We start from the raw sequence: 24319 nt of genomic DNA on the forward strand, positions 1-24319 counted from the left end.
CTTTTTTGGTGAGGAAAAAGAAGAAAAAGAAATCTCCCTGTGTCTCTGCCTAATTTTGCCTTGCTGCAGCAAACAGCAAACAGCCTGTTTTACTTTCAGTTTTGTTTTCAGCATAGCTTGATTAGCACAAGGAAAAAAAAATCTGCTCCAGCAATTTAGCTCTTTGCAGCAAGCAGGAGAGCCCTGCGCAAAACAGCTGAGAGCAAATCAGCTGAGAGTCGGGAGGCGATATAATCAACTTGTGCTAATTAGTCTATCCTGAAGCTGAAAGGAGCTGTTTTGTCTTGCTGTTTGCTTGCAAGGAGGTAACTGCTGCGAGGCAGAGGCCAAAGGGTGGGGGCCAGTGGGTGGGCAGGGCTACATTCGGTGTATAAGACACACCTAAATTTTCACCCCCTTTTGGGGGGTAAAAAGGTGCGTCTTGTACTCCAAAAAATAAGATATTCTATAAGAAATAATTTCAATTCTGGTATACTTGTGCTTAGTGGTAGGTGAATTAAAGCTTCTGGCCTCACATCCTTGTAGCTTCTCTGTCAAAAATATTAGAACCTACCCATGTCTGGCCATAAACCATTTTAAATGGTAAACAAGTAGTCATATGCAAACATAGTTATCCTAAGTTATTAAATGATCTTGGCCAGATTGATTTTACTAATTTGAAGTATGTCAAACCATTTTTTAACAAGATTGAGTGTTGAACAAACTGTGGGAAGGGGACACTGGTGTTTGGAGGAGTATTGTCATAAAACAAGTCATATTTTAGAAATGACTATTGTAAGAAGAGGTGCCAGAGATTATTCAAATCAAATATAGCTGTGATGCAACTATCCCTTTCCTTACTAATATTGATACAAGAGTGTAAGTATGAAATCACCCCACTCGTTTCATTCTGGCTGCTGCACATCACCTCTTATTTTGGATAATCTCTGTTGGATCATCTGAAGGAAGTGCGACACTTTATTCCAATTACCTTAATTATTTGTTTTTCGTCCAAACTGTTTTTATACAATGAGGGTGGTGTTGCATGGTTTCCCAGGCCAGCTGCATTCTAAAAGTGACGAAGAAGCAGAAAGAGAAAGTCTCTTTGGATAGTTGCAATTGACAAAACATTAACATCTGGAAGACTTGAACTAATACTTGCTTTGGCATAAATTCTAATGAACTCACTGAAACCTCCTTTAGAGTACCATGCACAGGCTTATGCTAGAAATCGAGGACCTGTCCCTAAAATATCACAGAAAGTAGCCAATGATATTATTTCTCACCAAAACAGGTTCACTCTCCTCCTTGTAGTCAATCAGGGACTGGTTGCCGAGTTCATATGGAATGAATGTAGACTTTTTCTTCACTTTAACGATACAGAAATACAATAACAGAATACTCAGGCCCACTACATAAAAGGAAAGGGGAAAAGGAAGATTGTCACCAACTTTCCACAACATCTTTCTCTCTTTAATTAAGGTTTTTTTTTTATTAATAACATAATTAAAAACATTGGACATGGTTTGACATTTCCGGTTTAGACATTTCCATCAAATTTTACTTTACAACTAATACAACTCCTTTATGTTATACAAATATATACCTTCTTTCACAATTCAAACACGAAAATTCTTACATCTATAGAACTTACATCCATAACAGTTTCATTCCTATCTCTTTAAAGAAACTAACATATAGATTTCTAAACTTTCAACTCATCAGTAATCCTTTATCCTGGCAATCTTCCTCCTCTCCAACCAATAGTATACTTTATTCCAGATTTCGTAGTATTCTGTTTCGCTCTTATCTTTGAGATCCAATGTCAACCTGTCCTTTTCAGTACAAGTTAATATCTTAGCTACTACTTCTTCCTCTGAGGGGATTTCTTTATTTTTCCAGTTTTGTGCAAAGGCCAGTCTTGATGCCATTAGAATATGTAACATTAAGTATATTGTTTCCTTATTATATTTATCTATTGTAATACCTAGTAAGAAAAGTTCTGGCTTTTAATTCTATATTTTGCATTAGCATTTCCTCCAGCCATTGCTTTATCCAGTGCCAAAAGTCTCTGGTTTTTGGGCATTCCCACCAGATATGATAAAAGGTCCCTAACTCCACCTCACATTTCCAACACATTGGTGAATAATTTTTGCTCATTTTGGCTAGTCTTGTAGGTGGGGGATGCCACCTATAGAACATCTTGTATAAATTTTCTTTATACATAGTAGTTAAAGTCAAGTCCACCTGATTCACCAGTTGCGTCCCTTTCTGGATCGGGACTCGTTAAAAACAGTCACTCATGCTCTCGTCACTTCCCGCCTGGACTACTGCAATGCTCTCTACATGGGCCTCCCCTTGAAGAGCACCCGGGGGCTCCAGCTGGTCCAGAACGCGGCCGCACGGGTGGTTATGGGAGCAATGTGGCGCTCCCATGTGACCCCCCTCCTGCGCGAGCTGCACTGGCTCCCGGTGGTCTTCCGGGTGTGCTTCAACGTTTTGGTTACCACCTTTAGAGCACTCCATGGCATCAGACTGGGGTATTTACGAGACCGCCTTCTGCTACCAATAGCCTCTCACCGACCAGTACACTCCCATAAAGAGGGGCTTCTCAGGGTGCTGTCGGCCAAACAGTGTCGACTGGCGGCCCCCAGGGGGAGAGCCTTCTCTGTGGCGGCACCTACCATCTGGAACGAGCTCCCCCCAGAGATACGGAGGATCCCGGACCTACGCACGTTTCGGCGTGCTCTCAAAACTTTTTTGTTTCAGCAGGCTGGCCTGGCCTAACTCTCCTTTTTTAAATTTTTAATTCGTTTGATTTTATAAATTGGGTGTTTTAATCTGTGTTTCGGCCAAAATATTTAATAATTTTAAGGGACTTTTAATATTTGTATTATCTGTATTTTATCTTGGCTGTTCACCGCCCTGAGTCCTCCGGGAGTAGGGCAGTATAGAAATTTGATAAATAAATAAATAAATAAATAAATAAATAAATAAATAAATAAATAAATAAAGTTTTCTGTTCCTTTCCCATAGATCCTGCCAATTATTTAAGTCAATGCTATAGTCAAAATTATTGCTCCGTTTTAACATGGTTTCCTTCACTTGTTCTTCAAACATAGCCTGCTCCAGTAGATATTGATATATTTTTCTAATCACTTTTTCCTCTGAACCTAATAAAATTCGATCAAATTCAGTTTCTTATTAGTTGTCCACATTTTAGATGAATCTCTGTCTAGCAGGATAGTTTCAGCTGAAGGTTTTTCTTGGGCCATTCCTTTGTTTTCCTGCCTTTTCTTCCAATTCTTTTTCTTACCATAAATATACATATGGGAATTGAGGGTGGGGAAGGCAGAATAGCTGCCTTTTGATTGCTAGTTCCTTGGAACCATGGAAGAATGGTGGACCAAACCATTTCATACAAGGGTAGCACGGCATGTTTAGGCTGACGGCCCTTGTCAGTGGTTGCATCCAGGAAAGAGAAAGTAGTTGCTTTCAGATGGCATGGTGTAAGCACACACTGCTCATGTACAATATTTACTTGGTTTAAGAGCTATAATCAGCCAATAGCATAACCAAAATAGATGATTCTCAGACAATTCAGAAATTTCATTCCAAGGATATAAAGCAACAATCTGGCCTACTATACATTATAATGAAACTGCCAACAAAGAGGGTTGGAGAGCCATTTGACTGTATTCTTGATGTATTTTGACTAAAATTTTCCAATAATATCGTTTATTTGCTTTTAGCCTAACATGTACTGTGAACCCGGGCATTATAATTTCTAAGCCATAGGTTAAGGTCCAACATAAGAGTTGGAGCCAGCCACTTATGGGTTATCCAGCAAACCAGTTAAACAAACTGTGATTTAATGTGATCCATGAAACAATCCTACCCAATGAGCAAAGAATGCCAACTTCAGTATGGGAACAAATATTGGAATTGCAGTGATTGTATTGACCATGATATGATAGCATTTTTCATGAACCGATGGTGTCACTGGAGTGGGCTTGTGGGAATCAAGTAGAAAACATGTATTAAATTAAGTCTCTCTGCACAATTATGGATTTTATATCCATACCAGGAAGAAGAAACTTTCACAAAGTTCTGTATTTTCACCTAACTGGAAAGAATCCTTAGGAAACGTAGATTAAGTAAAATAATAAAGATGGGTTCCATTAATCTTGACCAGTTGTATAGAAAATGATATCTGGATCTTGGTTCCTTTAGAATCAGTAAACCTACTTGTGGAACGTCAATATTTGCTCATCCTGGCTTGCTTCAAAATCACACCCCTATGTCACATGACAATCCATATAAAAGCCTGGGTTAAGCCATAAGTGGGCTGGTTTATTTTTAGCTTTACATGAGTATCAATTCATTATTGAATTGATGTTCATCTATTGTACTAGAATTATGTAAATTTTAATCAAGGTCATTACTGTTTGCTCAAAAAGCCAGGTTTTAAAACTTCTGGTTTACAATTATGTAAACTCAGACAAGATCTATTTAATATCTCATGCTACCTCTTTATAGCTCTGCAACAACTCAAAACCAGCCTACAAAATGATTCTAAGAATAATATTGGATATGAATCTTGGTATATAAGATTAGAGCATAAAACTAAACTATAATCAAATAAGTGACGGGTTCTACTTTACACATTATAATGATTACAATTCAGTGGTGGAATTCAATTTTTTTTACTATCGGTTCTGTGGGTGTGGCTTGGTGGGCATGGTATGGCTTGGTGGGTGTGGCTTGGTGGGCATGGCAGGGGAAGGATACTGCAAAATCTCCATTCCCACTCCACTCCAGGGGAAGGATATTGCAAAATCCCCATTCCCTCCCCACTAATGGGGGAAGGATATTGCAAAATCTCCATTCCCACCCCACTCTGAGGCCAGCCAGAGGTGGTATTTGCCAGTTCTCTGAACTATTCAAAATTTCCACTACTGGTTCTCCAGAACCTGTCAGAACCTGCTGAATAGCACCCCTGTTACAATTCCCCTGGAATCTGACTGACTGAGATTAAATTTGATGGTGGATGTGATCTGATTATTCCTAACAATGGGAATGGCTAAACAAAGTAAAGAATACTGATTTGTGTAGGCTTTGTCTAAACCATGATTTCTGCCTTACTGCACTCCCACATTAGGATAACAAGTCAAGATTATTCTGATTTTACTATCTAGAGTTTTAAGAAAACAGGTTATCAGAGATCCTATTTGGAGTTCACCATGAACCAAAATGCAAATGAAAGCTTTGAGGGTTGTTTAGTTTACGGTGAATACGGTGAACTACATAAATCAAAATAACCATTGGATGGTCCAAACATGTGCCAAAGACTGTCTTGCTTTCCCTCTAGTGACCATCTGGACTTTTGTTGATCAGATCTAGTAGTCCTAGTTAATTGTTATAGCTTGGTGGTCTCTTAAGAGAGTGATTAGCATGATACTTCAAGGTATTAATTCAATCGCAATAATCCTGAATTCATAAAAATTGGTACTTATTTTGTGCTTGAAGCAGCCATAGGTTTAACTGTGTCATTAATAGATTTCTAAACATTCACTTTTAGGTAAGACACACTGACTTAAGTGAGTTATTCCATAACCAAAGCATCATAACTCAAAGGTGCTGGTAAGGGAGAACTTGATGCAGCCCCTCCCCCCCCTCCCCGGTGTTGACATCCAGAAGAGACAGCATCATTCAGGTCTTTCAGAAAAGTTAAAGGCCGGATTTTGAGTTAAAGTAGATGCATAACACACAACAATTACAAAATGGCACAAGATTTTCTAGTAAGCAATATATAAACACATTACTCACATATCAGTAACAGAAATATAATCACAATTATGCCAATTACTCCTCCCAATGGAAGAGTACTGGGCTCCACTATGGCCATATTTGTGATGTCACATTTGATCCCATCTAGACAAGAGCATACTTGGACATTCAGAGTCTGTTGCCTAAAAACCCCTTGTAAATCTCGTATACGGAGAGGCACCAAGTAATCGCCAGGAGAGTGATTTTTCAGCATAAAAAGTTGAACCGAGTTACCTACAAAACAGGAAAGAAACAAAAACATCCATCATTCTCCAACGATCACATCCTTGCTAAGATTATTGTGCTAATATTGCAATAAAGACTAGCAGCTTGATGCATTTCAAGTGCTACCCACAGGAGTGAGAATACTTTTAAATGTTCGGAGCTGGTTGAGTTTTTTTAATAAAAGTTCCAGAGAAAACTCCTACAAGTTGGATTAGCTGTCCAGCCTGCCTTGAATACTTCTGAAGAAATGAATTCTAACATCCACTGCTTAGAAGCCTTTAATGCAGAGGTGTCAAACTCACATCGTTAACGGTGTCATCATGTGACGTATCGAGACTTTTTTTTCCCCTTTGCTAAACCGGGCGTAGGCATGGCCAACATGTAACACATCCAGCCGGGAGTTTGACAGCCCTGCTTTAATGGGACTACTGACATAATAGCAAAGAAAAGGAATAAACATTATTAAAAATTGTACCATACATTAAATCTTTAAAGTGATTCATCCCAGTGTCCCATTCTTTCCTACGTACTTTGAAGACTCATAGAATCATAGAATATCAGAGTTGAAAAGCACCTGGGAGGTCTTCTAATCCAATCCTCTGCTCAAGCAGGGGATCCTACACCAATTCAGACTGGTAGCTGTCCAGTCTCCTCTTAAGAGCTTCCAGCGATGGAGTACCTACCACTTCTGAAGGCAGGATGTTCCATTGGTTAATCGTTCTCTCAGGAAATTTCTCCTTAGCACTAGGTTGGAGAAACTTCTAGGTCTCTTTGATTAGTTCTATCTGGTGCTTTAGAAAATAGGTTCACCTTCTGGTGCTTTGTAAAATAGGGTATCCCCCCCCCCTCCTTTCTTTGTGGCAGTCTCTTAAATATTGGAACGTTACTATCATGTTTCTCCTGGTCCTTCTTTTCAGTAGATTAACCTTACCCAATTCGTGCCACCATTCATCATATGTTTTGGTCTCCAGGCTCCTAATCATCTTTGTTGCTGTTCTCTACACTTTTTCCAGAGTCTCAAAATCTTTTTTATAATATGGTGACCCAAACTGAATGCAGTATTCCAAGTGTGATCTTACTAACTCCTTAGTTACTTTGGGAACTCCTTAATTCCCAAAGGAAATTAAATGTCCAAAAGAGGACCATGTATAATTGAGTGCCAGGATTCTCTTAAGATGTAAAAAGGAGCCTCATGAGATCCATCACATAATGTCACATGCATATATAAAAGAAGCTGAAATTTCCAGCAAATAACAACTTCTTGTGAAATTTCAGTTCCACGCACAAGAACATGGAAGGCTGGTGTAATGTTCTGTGGTTTTACAAGATCACAAGTTTCTGGTGGACATTTTTTTATCACACTTTGAGTAGTCAGGGAGCATCTTGGAATAGTCATAGGTTCCTGAGCTCAGGAATATGTCCATACAGCAACTGTCCTCTGCCTGATATACAGTACAGTCTACAGGTCTGATGTTTACTAATTTTTAACCCATCCTTCCTGATCAAATCAAACAAGGACTCGTATGGGAAACAAAACTGTGAGTCTAGCTCAGTGATGGGTAACCTTTTTGTCATCGTGTGCCGGGAGGGGTCGCATGCGTGCGTGCCCACACCCATAATGTGCTCCGGCCCCGTGCATGCACGTGTGACCCCCCACCCACCCCCCACTCCTGGCACACGATGGCCCGGTAGGCCCGTTTTTCTCTCTCACCTGACTCCAGAACTTCTCTAGGAGTCTGGGGAGGGCAAAAACGGCCTTCCCCATCCCCCCGGAGGTCCTCCGGAGGCCAGAAACGGCTGGTTTGCCAACTTCCTGTGGGACCAGAAGTTGGCAAACAGGCCATTTTCACCCTCCGGAGGACTTCCGGGGGGGTGGGGAAGGCCGTTTTCATGCTCCCCAGACTCCTAGAGGGGCTCTGGAGGCTGGGGAAAGCAAAAAACAGGCCTTCCAATCCCACCAGAAGTTGGCAAATGGGCCGTTTCTGGCCTCTGGAGGGCCTCCGGGAGGGTGGGGAAGGCCGTTTTCACCCTCCCCAGCCTCCTAGAGAAGCTCTGGAGCAGGGTGAGAGAGAAAAACGGGCCTTCCCCACCATCCCCTGAGGCCCTCCGGAGGCAGGGAACAACCTGTTTCTCTACTTCTGGTGGGCCCAAAAGGCCCAAAAATGAGCTGGCGTGCTTACTGATATGGCTACGCGTGCCACCTGTGGCACACATGCCATAGGTTCACCATCACAGGTCTAGCTGAAAAACAGTGCTGATAGCAATAGCAATAGCACTTAGACTTAATGCTTTACAGCACTCTCTAAGCAGTTTAGAAGCTCAGCATCTTGCCCCCAATAATCTGGGTCCTCATTTTACCTATTTTGAAAGGATGGAAGACTGAGTCAACCTTGAGCCGGTCAGAATCGAAGTCCTGGCAATGGGCAGAGTTAGACTTGCAGTAGTGCATTCTAAGCATTGTGCCACCGTGGCTCTGATATTCAGTGTAATAAAAAATCTGTTAGTTATCACCTAGGTAGCCCTTGGTTGTCAGAAGAATCCCCTAAACTTTCTTCCCTTCACATATGTTCAGAGAGGGCAATTGATGTTTGTTTTTTGACCTGGCCTGCCTTGAAGGGCTGACGATCCTCAATGATTCTTCGCCATTCCCAGAATAAATTTTCTGTAGAGGTGAAATCAAAGGACATGGCAATTCCCAATTAGCAGCCATTTACCAGAGCTCTCTCCCAATCTCCAGAAGTTTTGACTACCCTCCAAAGCATCTTCCAATTGGAATGTTAAAGATCCTGCATATGGATTGTAATCTTCGACTTCAGATGTTATACGGAAAGGACCCAGTCCTTTTCCCTCACATATCGTCAAGTTTTGTACTGCAATCAGTTTTGAAGGACTGATGTAAAGTTGGATGGTACCTGTGCCAGTTAATGGTGGAATACCTGGGAAAGAATAGAAGTATTTTAATTTTAAGAAACCCTGTATGGAAGCAGGAAGGAGCCTTCAAACTAAGAGAAGACCATATAGTTTAGATGTATGGTTTGTATGCAGCTCCCCCAAACTCTAGAAACAGCTGCAAGTTGCCATCAAGTTTGTCATACCATAAAATAAGGGAAACAGTTGAATTATTAAGACGAATTGCATTAATTGTACTTCAATTCATGAAATAATTATAAATCCAAGTAAGTCAAATAGTTTTTTTCCTGGCCATACACACAACACCTCACATAACAAACCAGAACAAATGATCTGAGTGTGCTCCAGAATTTAATAGTGAATTTCATTTTAGTTATTTTTGAAATATGCATGGCCACCTATCTTACATACACAACATCACCCTGAACTGCCAACAACAATCTTCCATGCACAGAGACACAAACATAAAATGTCTATCAACAAAATACAAGAGCAATTAAAATAATGTCATAACCAAGGCACCTTTTAATAGGCTCACAACAGAAATCATAGTATACTGGGATAAGCCAGTATTCCAGCCCAGAGGGAAGATTCAGGTCTTCACAGCCTTCCAGTAGAGCTTCAGGGTCTTTTGGAATTTGGGGGTAACTTTTTAGATAGGGACGTGGTGGCTCAGTGGCTAAGACACTGAGCTTGTCCGATCAAAGGTCAGCAGTTCAGCGGTTCAAATCCCTAGGGCCGCATAACAGGGTGAGCTCCCGTTATTTGTCCCAGCTTCTGCCAACCTAACAGTTCAAAAGCACGTTAAAAAATGCAAGTAGAAAAATAGGGACCACCTTTGGTGGGAAGGTAATAGTATTCCGTGCGCCATTGGCATTTAGTCATGCCGGGACATGACCACGGAAACGGTCATGTGCCGACATGTGCTGGCTCTTCAGCTTTGAAACAGAGATGAGCACTGCCCCCTAAAGTCAGGAACGACTAGCACATATGTGCGAGGGGAATCTTTACCTTTACCCTTTATGTTTTAGATAGAGTGGATGCCACGGCAAAGATGGCATGTTTCCTAAATCCCACAAGATGACATGCCATGATTTTGCCCTCTCAGATCTTGAGGGGGACAGAAAACCTTGAAGAGAGTAGTATAACATGGCTCTCTGCCATAAAGGACTTTAAAAGTGATAATCAGCACTTTGAATTGCACCTGAAAGCAGATTAGGAGCTCGTGAAGCTGTGTACAACACTAGTATAGTATAGACCATGGATCCATGGTCCACTATCAGGCCCTGGACTATTCGCAACCGCACACATGATCAGTGGGCTGGAGCACATGTGCACAGCTCAACTTGCTTGAACAGCAGGCGGGCGTGCATGCATGCGTGTGCATGCCGGCCCACCACTTGATTGGTCCAGTTCCCTTCTTCCCCACCACCACCAGGCTGCCAAGCTGCAAAGGTTGGGGACCACTCGTATACATGAACTGTGATGTGCCCAGAACTGTGCATTTTGGACCAGTTGAAGTTTCCAAATGTATTTTAAGGGCAGCCCCAGGTAGAACGCATTGCTGTTATTCCGATGGGGTTGCGACTAAGTAATGAATGACTACGAGCAGAGCCTCCTGATCTAGAAACAGGTCCAACTGGTGCATAAGGCAGATGTCTGCCAAAGCCCACCTCTTTAAGCAGGAACCACGACTCTAGAAGGATTCTCAAGTTGTGTACCTCCTCTGACCAGGGTGTAATATCGGGGTGAAATCCAGCAGGTTCTGACAGGTTCTGGAGAACCTGTAGCAGAAATTTTGAGTAGTTTGGAGAACCAGCAAATACCACTTCTGGCTGGCCCCCGAGTGAGGTGGGAATGGAGATTTTGCAATATCCTTCCCCCAGGAATGAGGAGGGAATAGGGATTTTGCAGTATCCTTCCCCTGGAGTGGGGTGGGAATGGAGATTTTTCAGTATCCTTCCCCTGCCACACCCACCAAGCCATGCCCACCAAGCCAAGCCAAGCCAAGCCCACCAAGCCACGCCCACAGAACCGGTAGTAAAAAAATCTGGATTTCACCTGTGTAATACCCCACAGCTACTCATTTTGTTGAAAATGGCTGTTCTCCCTACAGAGGGTCATAGCTTCCAGGCACTGGATGAACACCTCAACAGCGTAACTAGCTTTGCCAATGATGGAGATCTCAGTTCCTGATCAATTTGTCCATATTTTCCTCTACAGGGTAATTAAATCTTGCAGCTAAAAGTGTTCACAATCTCAGAGCACAGAATATAACTTTTGTCATCTCTGGAAATCTAACCGTGTGCTCCATGCTGTCTTGGTTTGCAGACCCTAAGGAACATATCAATCCTTGCACCACGACTAGACAAGCTCATTCCTAAAAGAGAAACTCTCCAACTCTTACATCACACACAAAGAGAATCAATTCTGAAAGTGTATTAGATAGGGATGACTTTGAATGTTTGCCGAGCTTTGACTTTGCCCATCCTCAAGAACTCACAGATTGAAAAGAAAGGAGGAACTTACCATCATCAATGGCGTGAATCAGAATGGTTTTATTCAGAAATAGATATTCTCTACCAAGAGTTTTTGCTATTGTCACGATTCCATAATATTCACTGATCTTCAGCCAACCACTTGGATCGAACCCAATTTTGTATCTTAAAACAAGCAAATGTTTTAAATATGAATGATAAACTCAGTGCATAATTGTGTAAGCCAGGTAGAGTTTGGCTCCTATCCTCCGCCCGACTAGAAATTAAATATCCTGGCCAACGTTTCTCAGCCTAGAGTTTTATATACATCTTTAAAAATACCATGTTGGCTGGTGATTTGTGGAAGTGTGGTTCAAATACATTCGGAGATTGACAGATTGGAGAAGACTACTGCAGCCTAGTTAGTTTCACAAAGTAGTTTAATAAACATACTGTAGCCTATTGTTATTTTCAATCTTTAGTGTCAGAGATTAATCCTGAAATTGTTAAAGAACAAATGAAAGCTGATTTGAGCAGTTGAAGTGTTTTCACCTGTATTGTATACATGTAGGAAATCATTTCCCATACAACAAGTTTTAGTGGAGTGGATTCCACGCTACTTTTTAATATCTCCTGGTCAAAATCTTAAATTTTTTAATTAAGTTAAGCAGCATCTTTAATTCTTTCCCAAACGTACAAGGCAAACTTGTCCTAATTTAGTATTTTTATCTAGGCCCACATAGATTTGACTTGAAGACCCAAAATATTGCACTTTATTTTCATGTTTTACAAAGAAAAAAAATATTGATGATAGTAATGAAGTTCCTCTGTCTAGAAATTAAAAAGTCTGATGAAGCTTACAGGGAGAAAAAAATCATTTTTAGTGCCCAGGTTCTGCTTGGCTACTACTCTGAAAAGGATGTGGTCCAGAACGGAGGTGGACAACTATTGTTACAGGTGTTATGTCTATCTTATATACAGCTTTTTCATTCCTCTCCAGTATAGTTGTTTCCTGTTACTCTAGGATTCATCTCTATTGTTCCTATGATGCATTTCCTGTTCCTGTTGTAGTTTATGATGGCTCAATGATGGCTTTTATAGCCTTTTAATTAAACTACATGAAACAATTATCACCTTGATGGGCTATCTGCTAAAATAAAGCCAGGTCATGGCACACACTTGAAAGTAAAGAACTCAAGAAGTCTGTAATTGTGGAGTCTATCTGGCAAGAACAAAGAATCCTTATCCAGAGGAAATATGCATGTGTAAAGCTTGTAACAATTCTGAGTAGTTAGAAAGTTGATAAAAGGAGCCGAGGTGGCGCAGTGGTTAGAGTGCAGTACTCCAGCTATTTCAGCTGACTGCTAGTTCAGCAAATCAGCGGATCAAATTTCACCGGCTCAAGGTTGACTCAGCCTTCCATCCTTCCGAGTAAAATGGATAAAATGAGGACCCAGATTGTTGGGGGCAATATGCTATTTAGTATACTGTCTTTGGTGTAAGCCGCCCAGAGTCCTCGGAGAGTGGGCGGCATAGAAATATGAATAATAATAAAAAATAATAATAAATAAAAAGTAAGAAAAAGAGTTAATCAACTTGCAGACCTCAGCTAAAAGTTAGGAATAGAGATGGCTTGGAGCAAATAAAATGTGTATTAGATAACTCCTGGGGCATTCATTAGACAAGGCTTAGGAATAGGGACAGCTAGAGACCAATAGAACAAATTGTAGAATTATTACTAAATGTTTATTAGATTATATTTCTTATTATCCTGCCTTGTCCTGCCTTCTCCTTTAGTGAAAATGTATAAAACTTTCTTCATCCTTTGTTCTTGGCTCTCTTGGCATTTTGGCCAAGAGCCCTTTTCCTTGGGGTATCCCAATAAAAAGCAATTAAAACCTGCACTTCATGTCTGGCATCCTTCATTGGCTTCAGCATCAGGCTCAGACCCGAATTCGGGACAACAACCTCTTTATGACTAGTGGACTTCAACTCCCAGAATTCCTGAACCAGCATGACTGGCTCAGGAGTTCTGGGAGTTTACATGCTGTAAAGGGGCCATCCCTGGTCTAGAACAGGAGTGGGCAACTGTGGCCCTTTTACAACCTGTGGATTTCAACTCCCAGAATTCCTGAGACAGCTTGGCCAAGCTGTCTCAGGAATTCTGGGATTTGAAGTCCACAGGTTGTAAAAGGGCCACAGTTGCCCATCCCTGGTCTAGAAGAAGCTTTTTCTAAGGAAGAAATGTAAGGAAGCAATAATCCTCCAACAACATTCACAAAGGAACACCAACCATAAGCACTTACCTGATTTTATCTTGTGCTGTGTCTGAATCATGAGCTATATATTTCACAAGTGTAGTACCGCCCTTGACCCCTTCTTGATATTTAAAATGAAGAAATGGAGGAATGAATTGAGGGGCATAGTTTCGAATGGTGATATTAATGCTCACTGAGACTTCAGAAAATGGTGGCTGAAGGCCGCCTTCACATAAAAAGAAGGGCAATTCATTCTCCACAACAATGACAAGTCTCCTCACGGAAAGGCTACCATAGACCAAAGGCTGAAAAAAGAAAAACCAAACCACAAAAGTTTCCATTAATAGATTCTGGTATCCTCTAGCTTCTTCCCAAATCTGACTTCTAGAGAATTGGCATTGCCACTCCCTCATCCATAGTCAGCATAGCCAATTCTAGATTCTAGAAATCTTATCTCTATATTTGTCAGCCTGCCTTACCTTGGCAACCTGTAAAATGCCTTCATTAGTTAAAGAATCCGTAAAAACAATAAAGTTTCCTCTTTCATTTCCTGTTCTTATGGTATACTTGGCTTTCCAAGCACGTGTATTAGGACTATCTTTGTCTTCCACTTTGAGACGAAGGATGTTGATTCCGGATGTGCCTTCTGGGACACCTGCATCATACTTGGAAGACACAGAAAGAGTTCTCTGACACATAATTTCTGGCATTGTGTCTGTCTTGCAATAGCGTGACTAAGAGACAAAAGCTGGGCCATGCAAGCAGAAGGTACACGGAGCTTGAAAGGACTAAAGGCAAAAAGTGAAGTACCTCCATTCCAGTAACATTCCTACTGTTCTTTCCTGATATGAACAAATTGTGAAATTCCTTTCTAAATGAAATGGTTACTGTGGATTCTTCTGACCCAGGAAAATCATGTACTTAAGGGGGGAGGGGGAATTACCATCGTTCTGTTCCCCATGAAGAAAAATCAAGAGAATCTCCATGTTGTATACCTTCGTAGTTGGAACTATAAGTCATTAATGATGTCACAGAATATGGCCATAGCAAGTAGGGTATTCCCATATAGTGTTTGTGGGAACAACATTAGGCTATAACCTTTAATTTTTTCACCCCAGTCATACAGTATGGCATATCAAGGTGGGCAATATATAAATATATTGCAAATATTATATTCCAAATATTGCTGAACTATAGATCCTCCATCAATGGCCATATTGGCCAGAACTCATGTAATTGCATTTCAGCAGCCTCTCAAAAAATGCAGGTCCTTTTATTCATCACAAAAGGAATCACATCAGAAGGAAACCATGCTATATAAATCTTGTTCTGTGAGCTTGAAAATGTCAGTTAACACAAGATAGTTTTACTCTTTGTGGCTGTGTCCAGAATAAATTCTCTCACACCGTTCGTAGTTATCTTAAACATCTTACATGTTTTTGGGTAAATACAGGCAAATTGTAGTTCGAATCTTCCACATCAATATTGACTGTTGCAGTTGATGACATGGGTGGAGATCCAAGATCGGAAGCCATGATCAGAACTCTGAATTTCCTATTGGCCTTAAAGACAGTAAAATTTAAAAACAGGGTCTTTTTTAAAAAATCAAAATAAATTTGACATTACTATTATCCTTTGGGACTTTTACAAAATTAGAAGATTGATTTTGTTATCCCTATCTAAAAATGTAGTCCTCCAAATAGTGGCAAGATCTAAGAATACAATTAAGTGGACTGCATGAGATACCCGAGTTTAATACATACAGTCGCTGTCTGTGGAGATTCTCAGTCATCCAGGTCATGGTTTTCCCAAAGGTGTTTTTTCAAGAGGTAACTGGACTTTCTGGTTTTTCTTTGAAGACATTTTGCTTCTCATCCAAGATGCTTCTTCAGCTCTGACTGGATGGTGGGGAACGGAAGAATTTATACTCCTTGCAGGCAGCTGGTGATTTGCATTCTTTTAGCAAATTGTTAAGGTCACCTGGAGGTTTATCTGTGTCATCAGGGTCACCTGAGTGGTGCAAATAGGTGTGGAGCCTTCTTGGAACTGTTGAAAGGACCAGGTGGTTTGAAAGAAGGGTCAAAGAGGCCATCTATGTCAAAATTGAACAGCCTTCTCTCAACAAGAGAGGAGCCTTGGTAGTACAGTGGTTTAATGCACCCTGTTATTAACACAGCTGCCTGCAATTTCTGCAGGTTCGAATCTTACCAGGCTCAAGGTTGACTCAGCCTTCCATCCTTTCTAAGGTAGGTGAAATGAGGACCCAGTTGTGGGGGCAATAAGCTGACTTTGTATAAATATACAAAAGTATGAAGGCTATTGCTTAACGCATTGTAAGCCACCCTGAGTCTCCAGAGAAGGGTGGCATATAAATCAAATTAAAAAAAAAAAACAACAGAGGGGGAGGGATACAACCTCATCTATCTCCAATCTACAACACAGTCCTTTCAGCAGTACCAAGAAGGCTCCAGACCCATTTGCACCACTCAGGTGACCTTGATGACACAGATAAACCTCCAGGTGACCTTAATGACTCGCTAAAAGAATGCAAATGACCAGCTGTCTGCAAGGAGTATAAATCCTTCCATTCCCCACCAACCAGTCAGAGCTGAAGAAATTTCTTGGATGAGAAACAAAACGTCTTCAAAAAAAAAACCAAACCAGAAAGCCTCTGTTCCTTCAAACAGCTAAGCATCACTTTGATTCATGTATCAACATATGTATTTCATGCATTCTGTCTGTATGTCCTGTATCTGCATTAATATTCTATAGCCACAAGTTAAAACTTAGCTGGAGAACCATTTTATTGGGGAAACTGAAGTGATTGTGTTGTATTATTGTGTATCATTTTGTAAGTTCATTACAACAAAAAATGTATACTCATTTCTAGTCACTTATTCTGCAAGACGTATCTACCAAATATTGGTTTTAGCCTCTTATTTCATCCTTCCAACTCAGTAGTCATGTTGTGTCAGCTAGGAGAAAATGGATCTAGATAACTCTTTGAATTGCTAACAAATAAATTTAGCCATTTTTCTGGCACCAAATACAATTTCTATCCTTTAATTTACCAATTCATTAAATTGCTCACCCACAACACTCAAAAGAACTATGATAAGCATTTATCTTAAGGTGGTGGGTTAATGTTAGATACTAGACTAAAAGACAAAATCAACAATCAAATTTTAATGGATCGTTTTACTGGACCATGTGGATACCAAGACACAAAACCCATGCAACTAATTATAACTTTGTTTCTAAGGACAAACTTTATGTTCCAAGGACAAACTTTGTTTCTAAGCACAGTACCTCATAATCCAAGCATTGTGTAATGCTCATGGAGCCACTAGAGGAATCAATGTTGAAGAGAGGCAGCTTTAGTTGAGGCATCTGCGAAATCAGAAAATATACCACTTCAGAATTTGCAGTGTCTTTTTGGTCTGAGTCAAATGCTGTCATTCTGTAAAAGTGTTGACCTATAATAGAAAAATTGAAGCACATTAGAGCAATGTCATAAATTTAATTGGAGTCTGGAGAGAAAATGTTTTCGTAGGTGTCCATTACAAATGTATAACCTACACAACACTTGTGTAGGTTTCTGTCTAGAAAAGACCACCATATGAATTTTGCCACCTAAAGGAAAATGTAGCCTTAGATTTTGACTTCATATAGACCAGGGGGGTCAAACTCGAGGCCCGTGGGACGGATCCGGCCTGCCAAAGTTGCCTCTCTTCAATATTGATTCCTCTAGTGGCTCCATTAAATCTGGCCAACGGGGCCAGCCTGAAAATAGCAAAGGACAGCCCCGCTATGCCTTTGCTAGCAAAAACGGGGTGCAGGGGAGGCACACAGCCCCCCCCCGCTCTGTTTTGGATGGCAGGGTGTTGCAAGTGGTGACCGTCCCATTTCCCACCACCACCACCCAGCCCACAGAGAACTATAATGCTGATCCGGCCCTTGAAGAAATCCAGTTTGACTCCCCTGATATAGACTGTAAGAGAACTGGTTTCGTATAGTGGTGAGAGCATCAGGATAGAAACTGGGAGGCCATGAGTTCTAGTCCCACCTTAGGCACAAAGTCAGCTGGGTGTTCTTGGATCAGTTCCCCTCCCTGGGGAAGCAGACAATGACACTACCACTTCCAAAAAACCTGGCCAAGGAAACGGTAGGGACTAGTCCAGACAGTCGTCAGGAGTAAACACTGATTTGAAGGCATGCAAATAAATAGGGTTTACTACATGAAAATGCCAACATTTAACATATATAGATAAGGTATCAAGTATCCAACTAATAAAGTCTAAAATAAAAACATTCATTAGTATGTAAAATGGTGTGTGGAAATTAAGTACAATAACAGAAGATGATAAATTACAATCCTTACAATACTGTTAATAATTCTTTTAGAAATATCACTATATTGAACATTCAGTAATGCATTACTGTTTGTTGGATATTTTGATATCAGAAGGGTTATTCTGTTATGTAGGGATGATAAACTGAGAGTATATCGGTAATTATTTCAGTTGCAGTACCAAAACAGACCCATAGTTGATTGTGGAAAGGAACTTGGTTAAATTAGGAAGGAAATTAGATGCACCTTGAAGTGTGCATCCAAATAATGCATTCAATGGATATTTTCCATGTGGCTTACACTACAGATAGTGCATTATTGTGTCATTTGTACCTGGAAAAGAATAGGGAGAAATATAGATTTCACCCAAAGGGACTTTAAATTTACTTTGACAGTGAAAAATCCCAGAAATTGAAAATGATTGAAAACATCTAGAAAAAAAACCCTATTAGCTCCCTATTAAAATGCACACAATGTAATTAGAAGAGAAATGTTTCTTTTATGTTTATGTAGGAATGGATCTCTTTTTCTACTTAGCTGACAAGAAAAAGAAAGAAGAAGAAAAAAGGACAGGAATCTACAAGGTGCAATCCTATCTGATGTTGCTCAGATTTTAAAGGCTACTCACCTTTGTGATAATTTCCTTTGATGATGATATTGAATTCACGTTGGGAAAACTGAGGTGCATTGTCATTTATATCCTGAATATGAATGATGACATTCAAGGGATTTGCTAGCCTTTCATTGTTAGTTGTGCTACGAACATCAAAAGTGAGCTGAACAACAGATAACCAATGAGGAAATCAGGTTCAATTATAAGACAAAGCAAAATTACATTAAGCAAAGTTTTGATCGCTGGAAATCCTACTTAATATTACAGATAGGAGAGTCATTAATCCGTATTGTTGACCAGGATTTGTCAAGTGGGCCTGAGTTCTGTTCTGAAAGAAGTTTTCTGGATTTTTAAAAACTGTGCTAGGCCTCCAGATATATTAAGCTACAATACTTGTAAAGAAAAAGAAAGGAAAAGAAAAGGAAAAAAAAGAGTGCAGTGAAGAGCAACAAGGGTGATTAGGGAGCTGGAGGCTAAAAGAGTTGTGGTAACTGGGTATGTCTAGTCTAGTGAAAAGAAAGACATGAGGCAAGTTCAAAAGTAATGTTAGGAAGTATTACTTCACAGGGGGAAAAAATAACGGAGGTGTGGAACCAACTTCCAATGGAGGTAATGGGTCAATCATCAGTAATTGAGTTTAAACATGATTGGATAAACACATATCCACTGTCTAGAATAACAAAGTTGGAAGGGACTTTGGAGGTCTTCTAGTCCAATCCCCTGCTTAGGCAGGAAACCCTACATCACTTCAGACAAATGGTTATCCAACATCTTCTTAAAAACTTCCAGTGTTGGAGCATTCACAACTTCTGGAGGATTAATTGTTCTAACTGTCAGGAAATTTCTCCTTAGTTCTGAGTTGCTTCTCTCCTTGATTAGTTTCCACCCATTGCTTCTTGTTCTGCCCTCAGGTGCTTTGGAGAATAGCTTGACTCCTTCTTCTTTGTGGCAGCCCCTGAGATATTGGAATACTGCTATCATGTCTCCACTAGCCCTTCTTTTCATTAAACTAGACATACCCAGTTCCTGCAACGGTTCTTCATATGTTTTAGTCTCCAGTCCCCTCATCATCTTTGTTGTTCTTCTCTGCACTCTTTCTAGAGTCTCCATATCTTTTTTACATCGTGGCAACCAAAACTGAATGCAGTATTCCAAGTGTGGCCTTACCATGTCCATCAGCTGACAAACATTAAGAAATAAAATGTAAACAATTTTTTTTTTAAATCTCAAAGGGCAAATTTGATGGACCACTTGATCTGGCCCACCTAGACCACTTGACTAGTCAAGACCACTTGACTAATATCAGCTTTCTATGTTTCTATGTAAATATTCTCTTCTATAGCATCTTCAATTTGCCTCCTAAGGCTATTAAAAGTCACAGACTCAGTTATTCTGTGACTGTGCCTACTAACTGTTAGGTTTTGTTTTTTTTTACAAAAAATCTAATTTAACAGGTTAGCTGCAAAAGGAAGAAGTACTATGAAATGAAGCAGAGTATGGTTAGCATGGGTATGCTTTTTTGCAGTTCAAGATGGATAATATAAAGATTGTAAGCCAGATCATGAAGCTGTAATACTTAATTGGTAGCTAGAAAGTAGGCTGAGTGAGCAAATCGCTTCTTAGGATACAGTCTTTTGTATCATAATACAAACAGCAGATGGAACCCAAGAGCAGCAAAGTCTTCACCCAGCTTTGGCTGGCAATTCAGTTTATGGCCCTACTTAGACCAAAATAACCTGGCAACAATAACTCAGGTTGTACTTGTCACTCAGTTGGCTATTCTAACACACTCAATCTGTGTGCTGCCACTGCGTGGCCTAAGTGTTGTCTATTCCCCCTCAGTGCAGAAGAATACTTAATCACTGATTATTAATAGATTTCTAGGCCCAAATCATGCTGATCCCTCCCTTAAGTCTTGTGGACTTCAACTCCCAGAATTCCCCAGCCAGCATAGCTGAAGTCCACAGGTCTTAAAGCTGCTGAGATTGGACACCCCTGTTTTAAAGCCTTACATAGACCAACTTATGGTTGCCAGTTTATATCAGGCAACACACTGAACAGAAGAAGAATCTGTATATCCAAGGGGTGTCAAACTCAATTTCATTGAGGGCCGCATCAGGGTTGTGTTTGACCTCGAGTGGCCGGGATCAGTGGTAGGATTCAGCCAGTTCGCACCACTTCGGGAGAACCAGTTGTTAACTTTCTCAGCAGTTTGGCAAACTGGTTGTTGGAAGAAATCATTAGGACAGAGAACTGGTTGTTAAATTACTTGAATCCCACCACTGGCCAGGATGGGTGTGGCCAGTTCGACATCACTTGTTTTGGGGGTGCCTGTGGTGGTCCGAGCACTCTGCCAGCGAAAAGGGGCTCCCAAGCTCCGTTTTTGGGTGGGACAGCCTCCTGCTGGCAGAGGCACTCCGGGCCAGTCCTTCAGTGTTTCCAGGGCAGCCCCGCGGGCCAGATCTAAGCACCCTGTGGGCCAGATCCGGCCCCCAGGCCTTGAGTTTGACACCCCTGGTCTATCCTGTCTATCCTGTTTCAGTTATTGTGAGAAGGTCTTTGAAGGATCCTGCTCCTTCCCAGGTATATGGGGCAAGATGTGGAAAGCTATGGGCAAGCTAGCAGGGCTTCTCAATCATAGCTTCCACTTTATGGACCTGTCCTTCATTCAGAGGTATCCATGACTGCTCCCTCCTTGCTTTTTGGAAGCCTTCGGCCCAACTTGATGAGGATGTTGTGATGGATTCGAAAGAAAGTTGCGTTCATTGGGATTTGTTTCACCGGGACTTTTTCTCTGTTTAATGAAGGTGCAAAATAAGTAAATATTTTTGAAATATTTACTGAAAAAGAAGGCGTCTTCTCTCGATCGATGGGATGATGCACATATACATCTCCACAGGTGCCTCTAATAGAAAACACTGTCACATTTGGATTTCCATCCACACGCATTGAATAAGTGACAGGATCCTTCTGGGCTACATCATTTAAGACCTATAAAAAAAAAAAACAGATTGCAATATCTGAGTAAGGTTTCCAATTATTTTTAAAACTCTCTCTCTCTCAATATGTCTCTCTCTCTCTATGTGTGTGTGCGTGTGCGTGTGTGTGTATTATATATACATATATAATACACACCAAGACACTTCCAATTTTACGCGGGAGAAAACCCGAATAACCAAAGACCTACATACAAACACCCGCGAAAACCTCAGAAAACATATATATACACATATATATGTATATTATATACACATATATATGTATATTATATATACATATACATACACACACACACAAATATATACACATATATATACATATACATGTATATTATTCCAGTTGAGCTTTTAATAGAGTTAATGAGGAATTTCATGCCTTTTCTGTTACCAAAAATATACCATTATATTCCAATTGTGGCTGTGGTAGCAATGATTCTTTTATTTTATGTCCACATAGCAACTGCTTCTGTTACGATGTTGCATGTGTGCCAGTAAATAGGAGTTTTGACCAATATGGTAATTTACCATATATTTGCCTTTGAGTCAATCTTGACTCCTGGCAATTGGATGGAGAACTCCAAGCCATTTCCTGACAACGTATTTTGTTTGACTTTGTCTTCTTCTTAAAGATGAAAGAGAGTGACTAGGCCAAAGTCATCCCAAACTAGTTGCATATTTACATCAAGATTAGAATTCATAGAGTTCATTCACTAGTTTTTTTTTAACTCCAGTGTTTTAACTATTGCATCAAACTGAGACCTGCTGGATCTGGTTGAGGCCCATCTTTCTCCACCCAGGAGTTTTGAGGAGTCAAATGGGATGCCAAACAGCTGATCACAAGCAGGAGACAGAAATCCACTTTCTCCTGCTGTCATTGCTCTTCAACTTATATTTAGAGCTCACCATGAATCTGAAAGATTAATACACCTTGACAGACCTGTCCTCTCTGCATTTGTTTAATCTTCTTACACTTTATACCATGCAAGTTACTGGCTATCATCATTAACAGGTTTTACAGGAATAAATTCTCTCTAATCTGGTTATGCATTATTTCAACTCTCTTCATTGATTTTCAGCAGTGTCTATCGTCTGCGAAGTTACTTAAACGAAAATCCTCAAATTAAGCAAACACATAGAGTCAACAAAAAAGGGTGGAGTTGAAAGATTGGGAATCATGGAACTACCAGTTCTTAGCAATAGTGTGAAGTAGCAAAATTAGATAATAATAATAATAATAATAATAATAATAATAATAATAATAATAATAATAAAAAACATGTAACAGTGATACCCATTGTCATCGGGACGCTTGGTACCATGTCCAAGAATTTTATAAGATACATCAACAAATTGCAGCTTCCTGCAATAACACCAGCGAAACTGCAAAAAACTGCGCTACTTGGAACATCGTACATCTTAAGAAGGTACTTGGTTGATACCTAGGACGCTGGCAGCAACCCGTATCAACCATTAGCACCAGTCATTGGTATTTGTGATGCATTTTTTAATGTTCAGTTGACTGAGTTTCATGTTTAATGAATAAAGTAAATAATAATAATAATAATGAAACAACTATTTACGGGACCGCCTACTACCACCAATAGCCTCCCACCGGCCAGTACGCTCTCATAGAGAGGGACTCCTCCGGGTGCCGTCAGCCAAACAGTGTCGACTGGCGGCCCCTAGGGGGAGAGCCTTCTCTGTGGGGGCACCTACCATCTGGAATGAGCTCCCCCCGGAGATACGGAGGATCCCGGATCTGCGCTCCTTCCGCCGTGCTGTGAAGACCTTTTTATTCCATCAAGCGGGCTTGGCCTGATCTCTTCCCTTTTTAAATATGTAAATTTTAATCTGTTTTTAAATTACTGGGGTATTTTAATTTGTCTGGGCCAAATAATTTAATTTGATTTTATCGGGTTTTTAAATTTTGTGTATTTATGTATTTTATTGTTGGCTGTTCACCGCCCTGAGTCCTTCGGGAGTAGGGCGGTATACAAATCAAATAAACTAAACTAAACTAAACTAAACTAAGCATAAGTTGTAAACTACCCAGAGTCACACTGTTTGATTTCAGTGGTCCTATAAATCCATTGAATGAATGAATGAATCAATGAATCAAGCAAGCAAAATAAATAAGTAAAATAAGCAAGCAAACAAACAAACACATAAATAAATAGTCAACATTTTTGTTGTTACCCGTCCAATCAGTTCTGTGGATGCAACTTTTTCTTCTATAATGTCTATAAAGAAATCTTTGGTCCATTTCTTCGATGGTGAAGAATGAAAACTGTTGAGTGGATGCTGTGAATGAAAGGATTCAATTATTATGACATGCCTTTCTGCAATTGAAATTACTGAGCAGAGGACCTTTAGATCATGTCCTGAAGCATGCTGAAAGCTATTTGAGATCAGCAGTTGAGGACAAGCAACTGCTACTCTTAGACAGAAGGTCTGCAGGCCATGTAGAAGCTTTCAGAATACTTCTCAGCATCTCTAGGTAAAAATGGAGACTTTTCTGCCTGCAATGCTGCAGAGATCCTATCAGTCAGTGTCCATAGTATTGAATTAGACAGAACAACTGAGATTCATTTCTACACCAATATGCAATAACTTTTTCAGCACAGGCTCTAAATCAGTGCTCTCCAACCTTTCCAGCCTTTCCAATTGCTGTGGGGGAG

At 40.3% G+C, this 24319-nt stretch overlaps 1 protein-coding gene across 3 annotated transcripts in view; it reads right to left on the reverse strand.

Moving 5' to 3' along the window:
• The window catches only part of LOC117674826 (cadherin-like protein 26), a 41614-nt gene that overhangs the window by 8007 nt on the left and 9288 nt on the right, over positions 1 to 24319 (reverse strand). For all 3 annotated transcript variants that reach the window (XM_087889046.1, XM_087889047.1, XM_087889048.1), the window contains exons 3-14: positions 23838 to 23942; positions 21484 to 21633; positions 18658 to 18805; positions 16988 to 17154; positions 15112 to 15240; positions 14158 to 14343; positions 13727 to 13983; positions 11473 to 11606; positions 8748 to 8969; positions 5809 to 6042; positions 1266 to 1390; positions 971 to 1048 (exon numbers count right to left, since the gene is read on the reverse strand). In XM_087889046.1, the coding sequence (XP_087745172.1) occupies positions 971 to 1048; positions 1266 to 1390; positions 5809 to 6042; positions 8748 to 8969; positions 11473 to 11606; positions 13727 to 13983; positions 14158 to 14343; positions 15112 to 15240; positions 16988 to 17154; positions 18658 to 18805; positions 21484 to 21633; positions 23838 to 23942 (1935 nt within the window). The remainder of the gene's footprint in view (positions 1 to 970; positions 1049 to 1265; positions 1391 to 5808; positions 6043 to 8747; positions 8970 to 11472; positions 11607 to 13726; positions 13984 to 14157; positions 14344 to 15111; positions 15241 to 16987; positions 17155 to 18657; positions 18806 to 21483; positions 21634 to 23837; positions 23943 to 24319) is intronic.

The sequence above is a fragment of the Pantherophis guttatus genome, chromosome 3 (assembly GCF_059756535.1).
Source record: "Pantherophis guttatus breed Tessera chromosome 3, ASM5975653v1, whole genome shotgun sequence".
Classification (NCBI taxonomy): domain Eukaryota; kingdom Metazoa; phylum Chordata; class Lepidosauria; order Squamata; family Colubridae; genus Pantherophis; species Pantherophis guttatus.